We start from the raw sequence: 9,311 nt of genomic DNA on the forward strand, positions 1-9,311 counted from the left end.
CAAAACGTGGACTTGCCCACGAAAAACATAATATCGCTGTAAACAGGGCCACTAGGAGTACTTTCGGTAAAAAATTCCAAAGGATACTCGGACAGACCCTTAACCGCACTCAAACTAAAATATTGAACATTTTATTGGGTGGTACCTTAGGGTGATACATAAACTAAGTTTGGACAAATTTTTGAGATCCAAAGTTTGGGACAAATCGGTTGCTCCATTTATGAGATATCGAGCGTACCATTTTGGCGAATATTTTCGGACTTTTGTGAGGAAAGGTTCCACCGTGGTGCAATAGTATGTACACCCGCCTTGGACGCAGAAGGTCGTGGTTTCGATTACCCGGCTAGGCAGCAACAAATTTTCAACGGTGGCAAAATACCCCTAAGTAATGTTGGCGACGTTTCCTGAGTATTTCAGTCATGTAAAACTCCTTTACAAGTGGTGTCTTAGGACACGCCGTTCAGACTCGGCGGTAAACTGTAGGTCCCATATCATTGAGCAAATATGAATCGGGGTGAACTTATTGATACGAGAGAAGTCTCCCTTGCCCGCCTGGGATGTTCGTGGAACACTTACATATATAGGTACCGGAAGGAGTAGACCTATAAGCCGTGTGCACTAGTCAATACACATGCTGGCCGTAAGGGCTTTTTTACAGCTTTCGGATCACTTTCTTAAGAAGTATGGACTTGCCACTGAAAACACTTGTACCACAGTAATAGTGGCCTGGAGTGCAACCTGTTGCAAGAAAAATTTAATTAAACTGCACTGTGGAAGGTAGCTGAAGGAGTTGACATATATAGTCCATATTCTAACCTGATCTATGTCTCGTAGAAATAAACGATGTCCAAAGTATGGACCCAATCGGTTAATTCCTTTGACATTTATCGAGCGCACCATTTTAGCGAAAAGTTTTGAAAGGTTGTGGTGGAGGTACACAAAGGAATGAACCTATATGGCCCATCTTAGAACTTGATTTTAAGTCTACGCAAAATATTACGACTGCCAACTGTTGGACCGAATCGGTTTATCTGGTCGAGAGTTACCGTGAACTCCATCCACTACACATGGTACCATGCCATAACACACGGTAACATTAAAACGAATGGAGAGGAGGCCTTAAACTGCAGCTTTTCGAAATTTTGTGTGGGAGGTACCCGAAGGAGTGGACCTACATATATAGTCTATATTCGCACTTTATCTGTGTCTGTTATAAATATTACAACATCTAAAGTATGGATCAAATCGATTAGTCCCTTCGGGAGTTTTCGTGCGACCAAATTTTTCAAACATTTTCGAACTTTTGTGGGGGAGATACCCGAAGGAGTGGACAAATATAGTCCATATTCCAACCCGATCTATATCTGAAAGAAAGAATACGATGTGCAAAGTTTGGACCAAATCAACTGTTCCCTTCGAGAGTTATCGTTCACACCATTCTAGAGACAATTTTTGAACTTTTGTGGGGGAGGTACCCGAAAGGCCCTTTTCGAACTTGATCTAAATTTGGACAAAATATTAAGAGAAAAAAAATTTCGACCAAATCAGTTCGAGAGTTATCGTGCGTATCAGCTAGCCAGACAGACAGACGGACGGACATGGCTATATCGATACCAAATTGTCTGAAACGGATTTCATCTAAACATACTTGGGATCTAAAATTGCCGAAGGGATTTTTAAATAAATTGCGGTTAAAGGTCACATTTTTAGGATTTTTTAAAAATTTTCCGATTGCTTGAGTGGAGTATTCCCCCATTGGCTCAACTTCATTTATTACCCTCTATTACAGAGAGTAATGTTTTTAAAAAACGAACTGACAGTGTTGCAAAATTTTACTGATCGCTACCAATATCATGATTTCATCCCGGCGAAGGGAATTATCAATTGGCTTCTCAGTTTTTGAAATGATGCCTTTTTAGCGAAAAACCGAACTCTTTAAGTGTCTAGTATTCTCATATGAATGAGAATCACACTCACTTTTCGGCTTTTAAAAATGTTAACTTTGATTGCGGTCTATTTTAAAAGCGATCCAGTGATTTTTTGTTGTCTTTTTTTCTACTCTATGAACATTGTAGTTTCAGAATCCGCAAAAACTTCCCAGGTGCAAGCACCTTCCATATTGAGTTGGTTCAGGCGCACCGTGAGGTTCGACCAATAGCAGACACTCCTTTTGATAATTATCGTGCCCACTAGCAATTATAAAAAATAGATCCTGAAAAATCCTTTTAATTGCAAAAATTTCAAAACGATCCGAGACTTAAACTGCGAAATTTTTTTGAAATTTTATGTGCAAGGTACCTGAATGCGTGAACCGATATATGCCAACTTGACCTGATCTATGTACTTCTGAAAGATGTATTTCAATGTGCAATGTTTGGACCAAATCGGTTCTCTTTTCGAGAGTTATGGTATTCACCATTTTAACGATTTTTTTGTGGATTAGGTAGCCGCATTGGTGGACTTAATGTGGTCCATTATGGAACTTGATCTATGTTTGGACAAAATATTACAAGTTGAAATAGGTTCGTTGGTGATTGGAATAGTGGTTTTAGGCCCCACATATGTTAAGACCAAATCTGTTTCAGACATTTAGGAGTCGATTTAGCCATGCAGGTTCGTCTGTCTAGTTTGCTGATACTCACGATTACCGAATGGAGTAACCGATTCGATCTGAACTTTGTACACTTCAATATCTTTTCCAAACTTAGAAATCAGCTGTAATTTTGTATTTCTCTGTGGACAGGAAATCTCTTTATCAAGAAATGTTGACTTATGTCCACGTTTTTGTATAGCCCACATACCGAGTTCAAGTATTCCGAAAGTTTTAACCCCATTTGCCAATCGAATAAGCAGTCAGTAGTTCGAGTAATCGGTGAACTTTAAACCAACTTGCCAAAAATTTTTGGTCATATTCCAATTTCACATAATTGCAGGATTTTCGCCACATTTTCCATTCGAATCAATTGTAGTTTAGTATTTCAAGTTATTTTTGGACAGGAAATCTTACCGAAAATAGTTGTTTTTGTTATTTATTTCGGAAGTTTCGCCAATGTTTGCTAACTGTATTTCGATATTTCAACTTATCTAAGGACATAAAAATTCTGTACATAAATATAGATTTCTTAATTTCCTATGAATTTACATTATTTGTTGCTCAAAGTCTCCTTAAATTTCAAATACAAAGATTCCAAATTCAATTGAATCCTTTATAGATTTGTGCAGAGGAAAAATTGGGCACTCTCCGTTTCCCTTAAAAATCTTCATATTTTAATGTAACATTTCCTTTTAAACCATAATAATTTTTTTTATGTTTTTAATTGCCTTGGGTAATATTTCAGTTTGCAAAACGACTAATTTTTTCTTGTCTTTTTTTCATTTACTTACACATTTCTTTGGGGTACCGTTATAGGTCAATTAACTAATTAAAATTAAATTAAAAATGTCTCCATTATATTTTTAATGATATTCCCTTTTTGTTTATCAGTAATCCTTTGTTTAACTTAATTTACTCCTTGTCGATTAATCTTAAAATCGAATTGCGAAATATAAATATGAAATAAAATATTAAACATTCTTTGATTGAGAAATATTTGACAATTATTAACGAAGCGGCATTTAAACAGTTGTCGGTTTGCAAATGAATTACTTGTCATTTTTGTCATACAAATTAATTGTAAATAATGAACAATAACAACAACTACTTTGGCTTATTAATTGAAGAATTAATTTTCTTTAATACAAACTGGTTGTAATTACGATGTATGCATTTTGATATGTCTTTAAAAATTCATTTATTTATTAATTTCGGCAATCGATTGGTTTTTCGGCTCTTTGACAATTATATGCGTTTTTAAATATCATCTAAAGATATGAAATAGAATAAACAAAGAAACGTCAAAACCCCCTTATCTGAAAAAAAATATTCAATAAAAATGGAAGTCTTTTACGGACACTCACTAAGATCCAACCTCCTAGTATTATCTTTTTACAGCCACACATTGGCAAAAATATCACTCAGCGAAATGAAGGCGACATTATATGGGTATTTCAACCACGTAAAACTTCAAAAAAAGCACTCAGCTGATATGAATCGGCCTAATGATTGATATGAGAGAAGTCGACCACGACCCTTCTTGAATATGTGCAGAGGAATATATGATATATTACCAAAACGACAAAAGTTTGTAGAATAAATCTATAGGGTATCAATAGGGACCTCACAAATTCCTGTAGTAAAAACCTGGACTTAAATGCACTTTGGTGAGGAAGGTCTATGAACGAGAGGCCCAAATTTTTCGGAAAGTAATAACTTCCCCTTTAAAAAAATACCATAGTGATCACAAAGACCATCTCCCATTTAAATTTCAATAGGAACGGAGAAGTGGCTTTAAATTGAATTTAAGTGCGACGGTTTAACACTTTTTTGGAGGTAACTTAAGAAATAGGCCGACATAGACCATATGGAAACTTGATTTTAAATTGAGAGCTATTCATTCCGATAATTATCGTGGCAAGCAGCCATTTTAATTGGTCACCGTATGATTTTTGAGAGCACTTGGGCCATTAAGACATGAAGTATGAACATGCCCACGAAAAAATATTACATCATTGTAAACAGGACTGTAAGTTCTCGAACAGCCTTTAAACTGTACTTAAGTGACAATTTTGAAGTTTGTGGGGGAAATAAATAAATGGAAATAAATGCCCATGAGGAAAAAAAAGACTGCCTACGCACTGTGGTTCTGCCCGTGGCCAAAAATCGAAAAATGTATGGCAACAAATTTGATTTCGATTGAAATAAATATTCTCCAAACATATCAAACTGTTAATATCCAGTAAAATTTTTGCCAATTTACAGCGATAATATGTCAAATTAAGTCGAAAATATTAAAATTTGTATGTGGTGCCTTAAAAACGTAAAATACAACCGCAAAGCATTCGCAGCTTATGAGTGAAATTATAAAAAAAAACGAGTAAAAAAGGATCAGTCGGCTTTGCCGACAGAAATATACCCTCCGCCTGTGTGAATTCAAACACTTTTTTTCCAAAAAAACGTATATATTTAAGGGGTTTTGAAATTTTTGGGCGTATAAACCAACAAAAATATGGATTTGGACAGAAGCTCAAAAAGTTTTGCGCGGAAGGTATCTAAAGGAATAAACCGTTATATTCCATTTTGAAAGTGCGTCTTATTTTGGGTGTCATTCCACTCGATAGATATCGCGACCACCTGTCGTTTCAGTTGGTCACCAAATAATTGGAAGATTTTGGACCATTATATCAGGAAGCATGTACTTACCTACGAAAAAAAATGATATCCCTAGGTAAAAATTTGCAAGGGATCCTAGCACTGTTTATAAGATATCGCGCGTACTATTTTAGCTAATATTTTCGATTTTTTGTGGGGGAGGTACTGGAAGGAGTGGATCGACAAGCACCAACATCGAATTTCATCTAATATTCGAAGAAATATTACGATATGCAAAGTGTAGATCAACTCAGTATTTAGTTCGAGAGTTGTCGTGCTCTCCAGCCACTACATGGTGCCATAGAGGGTTTTTACACTTTTCGGGCTGTTTTCTCAAGAAGTATGGACTTGCCCCTGACGAAACTTTTACCGTTGTAATTGAGGCAGCGAATGAAAGTTACTTCAACAAAAATCAAAGTGATTCCAGAGCAGTTCTTAAAGTGAAATTATCCAAAATTTTGTGTGGGAGGTAAGGAGTGGACAAATATAGTCCATATTCAAAACTTCATGCGCAAAATTTTTCCGAACATTTTTTAATTCTCGGGGGGGGGGGGTACCTTAAGGAGTGGACTGATATGGCTTATCTTCGAACTTAAACTATGTTTGGACAAAATATTATGAAGGCCATATTTTGGACCGAATTGGCAGATCCGTTCAAGAGTTATCTTGCGCTCCAACCACTACACATGGTGCCATAGGGGTTTTTTGCACCTTTCAAGCTATTTTCTCAGGAAGTATGGACTTGTCCCTGATGAAACTTGTACTGTCGTATAGAGGACAGTGAATAGAAGTTGCTATAACAAAAATCAAAGCGATTCGAGAGCAGGTCCCAAACCGATCTTTTCCGAAATTTTGTGTGGGAGGTACCCTAAGGCATGGACCGATTGAGTCCATATTAGAACCTCATCTAAGTTTGGTAGAAATATCACTATGTGCTAAGTATGGACCAAGTCGGTAATTCCCTTCAAGAGTGCGCACAAATTTTCCGAACATTTTTAGAACTTTTGTGGGAGAGGTACCGGAAGGAGTGGACCGAACTTAAACTAAGTTTGGGGAAAATATTACGAGAGCCATATTTTGGACCAAATCGGTTGATCCGTTCGAGAGTTATCGCACGCTCCAACCACTGTTCACGGTGTCATAGGGTTTTTTTTGCATCTTTCAAGCTATTTTCTCAGGATGCGTGGACTTACCCCAGATGAAACTTGTACGATCGTATAGGAGGCAGTGAATACAAGTTGCTAAAACAAAAATCAAAGCGATTCGAGAGCAGGTCCTAAACTGAACTTATCCCAAATGTTGTGTGGAAGGTACCCGAAAGAGTGGACCGATTGAGTCCATATTGGAAACTCATCTAAGTCTGGTAGACATTTCACGATGTGCAAAATATGGAAGTAATAGGTTGCTATCTTTAAGCGTTATCGTTCGCACAATTTTTCCGAACATTTTCGAACTTTTGAAGTGGACCGATATGGCCCATCCTCGAACTTAAACTAAGCTTGGACAAAATATTTCGAAAGCTAAATTTTGGACGCACAAACCAGACAGGCAGACGGACGGACACGGCTAAATCGACTCCAAATTTTCTAAAACGGATTTCGTCCAAACATACTTGGGGTCTAAAACCATTATTTCGATGAGGCACAGTACGCCCTGGTTAGCATAAATGCTGAGGGTATAAAAGTTATACTTTTTAGTATATATATTTTTTCTTCTTCTATGCGAATAAGAAGTGGTGCAGGAGGCCACTATGAGAAGAACTTCTGTTCTTCTATGAAAAGTATTTCGACCTGCTATGAGTTAATAATAAAGTGATGAATATATCGCCATGTCTCAGCAAATTTGAAACTTTTTGTTCTTCAATTTTCTAGATTTATGGTGGACTTTCAAATCCATACATTTAGACCTTTTAAGAACAAATTCCCATTGAGTAGTACAAATTTCTACTGACTTCCAGAATGTTTTTTATTTAACCAATTTCTTTTAATTTTTTTCTTTAATTTTTTTTTTTTATTTTTTGCTAATATATAACTTTTAGTATTTTGATTTAAAATCCAACACTCTCGCATGGAAATTATTTCCTATGTTGGGCGGAATTTTTCTTATATGAAACATTATTCCTTTTCGACATTTTCCCCGCTACAGAGGTTCTCTATTATGTTATTTTATTATACTTTTCATTTTTCTTCTACTTTCTTATTTTTTATATTTCTAGTTTCAACTTACCATTTTGTCGAAATAAGTTTCCGATTACTTGACACAAAAAATGCAGATGATGATTTTCTGTTCGTTTTTTTAATAAAAAACGAAACAATTGATTTAAAAAAAGTTTTCGTTATCCTTTTGTACTCCAATTATATCCTCGTTGTATATTTTCTCTTATTTTTTCTCGTAGTAATTAAATAAGTTTTATAATCTTTGATTTTTTATCCAATTTGCACAATTATAAAAAACTAAAAAAGAACATAACAAAATAATTAAATATTAAAAACACATTAATTAATACAAAACACTATTATTAAATTTTTTTATTAATAAAACCAAAAAAACTAAAACACCGTATCCTTTTAAAAAAATTAAAATTTATTATTTTTTATCAATTCAGTATTTTTTTCATTTCGTGTTTCTTTGCTTTCTCATATATATAATTTTATTTTTATCTCTGTTTTATTAAATTTTTCAGGTTTATTTTATTTCTGTGTTTCTTTCATTTTTTGTCTTGGAATTATTTTTCTATATTTTTGTTTAAACCATTAACCGTTGCCACGATCTTACTCTTTCAAATTGGTAACTGAAACTGAAACATTGCGCTTTGAAAACTAAGCCAACCAGCGAACACAAACTAAAACGGTAACGACACACACGCGTCGCACTCCACAAAAAAAGTAAAGAAACAAAAAAAACAACAGCAGCAACAGAAAAAAATAAGACCATCAAAAGTCCACCGAGGCAGTGGTAAGACGAAACAAAAACCAATGTCTTAAAAGTGAGCGTAAATGAGCGAATGTTTATGCGGGCTGCTTTTCAAGCTAGAGTGCACAATGGGTTGTGATGTAAATCTTATCATTATTCTATGTGTAAGTCCTCGGAACCTCTATAAGAAGTTTTCAGCATTCTATGAGACGTCCTTCTAGAGGGGATCTCAGCTTCTCTATTAGAAGACATTCTGATTTTCTATGGGAAGATCTTGTGGTCTTCAATGAAATACATTCTGGTCTTCTATAAGAAGTTCTTCGGCTAATGAGAAGACTTTCGGGTTTTTATGAAAATACATTCAAATCTTCTTCTAGGGAGAACAAGATTCAGCTCTTCTATGAGAAGACCTTCTGCTCTTCTATGAGAAGATCTTCAGCTCTGCTATGAGAAGACCTTCAGTACTTTTATGAGAAGACCTTCAGCACTTCTTTGAGAAGACCTACATCTCTTCTTTGAGAAGACCTTTAGCTCTTCTATGAGAAGACCTTCAGCTCTTCTATGAGAAGACCTTCAGCTCTTCTATGAGAAGACCTTCAGCTCTTCTATGAGAAGACCTTCAGCTCTTCTATGAGAAGATCTTCAGCTTTTCTATAAGAAGACCTTCAGCTCTTCTCTGAGAAGACCTTCAGCTCTTCTATGAGAAGACTTTTAACTCTTCCATGAGAAGACCTTTAGCTCTTCTATGAGAAGACCTTTAGCTCTTCTATGAGGAGACCTTCAGCTCTTCCATGAGAAGACCTTCAGCTCTTCCATGAGAAGACCTTCAGCTCTTCTATGAGAAGACCTTCAGCTTTCCTATAAGAAGACCTTCAGCTCTTCTATGAGAAGACCTTCAGCTATTCTATGAGAAGATCTTCAGCTCTTCTATGAGAAGACCATCAGCTCTTCTATGAGAAAACCTTCAGCTCTTTAATAAGAAGACCTTCAGCCATTCTACGAGAAGACCTTCAGCTCTTCCATGAGAAGACCTTTAGCTCTCCTATGAGAAGACCTTTAACTTTTCTATGAGAAGACCTTTAGCTCTTCTATGAGAAGACCTTCAGCTCTTCTATGAGAAGACTTTTAACTCTTCCATGAGAAGACCTTT

General features: G+C 35.8%; 1 protein-coding gene across 1 annotated transcript in view; it reads right to left on the bottom strand.

Annotated features, from left to right (window-relative positions):
• Positions 1–8,202, bottom strand: part of Cht7 (chitinase 7) — a 101,971-nt gene extending 93,769 nt beyond the window's left edge. The window contains exons 1-2 of the mRNA XM_073983284.1: positions 8,024–8,202; positions 7,475–7,701 (exon numbers count right to left, since the gene is read on the bottom strand). Of these exons, the coding sequence (XP_073839385.1) occupies positions 7,475–7,477 (3 nt within the window). The 5' untranslated portion in view covers positions 7,478–7,701; positions 8,024–8,202. The remainder of the gene's footprint in view (positions 1–7,474; positions 7,702–8,023) is intronic.
• Between the last annotated feature and the right edge of the window lie 1,109 nt (positions 8,203–9,311).

Source organism: Musca autumnalis, unplaced genomic scaffold (genome assembly GCF_047663935.1).
Source record: "Musca autumnalis isolate F117 unplaced genomic scaffold, ASM4766393v1 scaffold_4, whole genome shotgun sequence".
Taxonomy (NCBI): Eukaryota; Metazoa; Arthropoda; class Insecta; order Diptera; family Muscidae; genus Musca; species Musca autumnalis.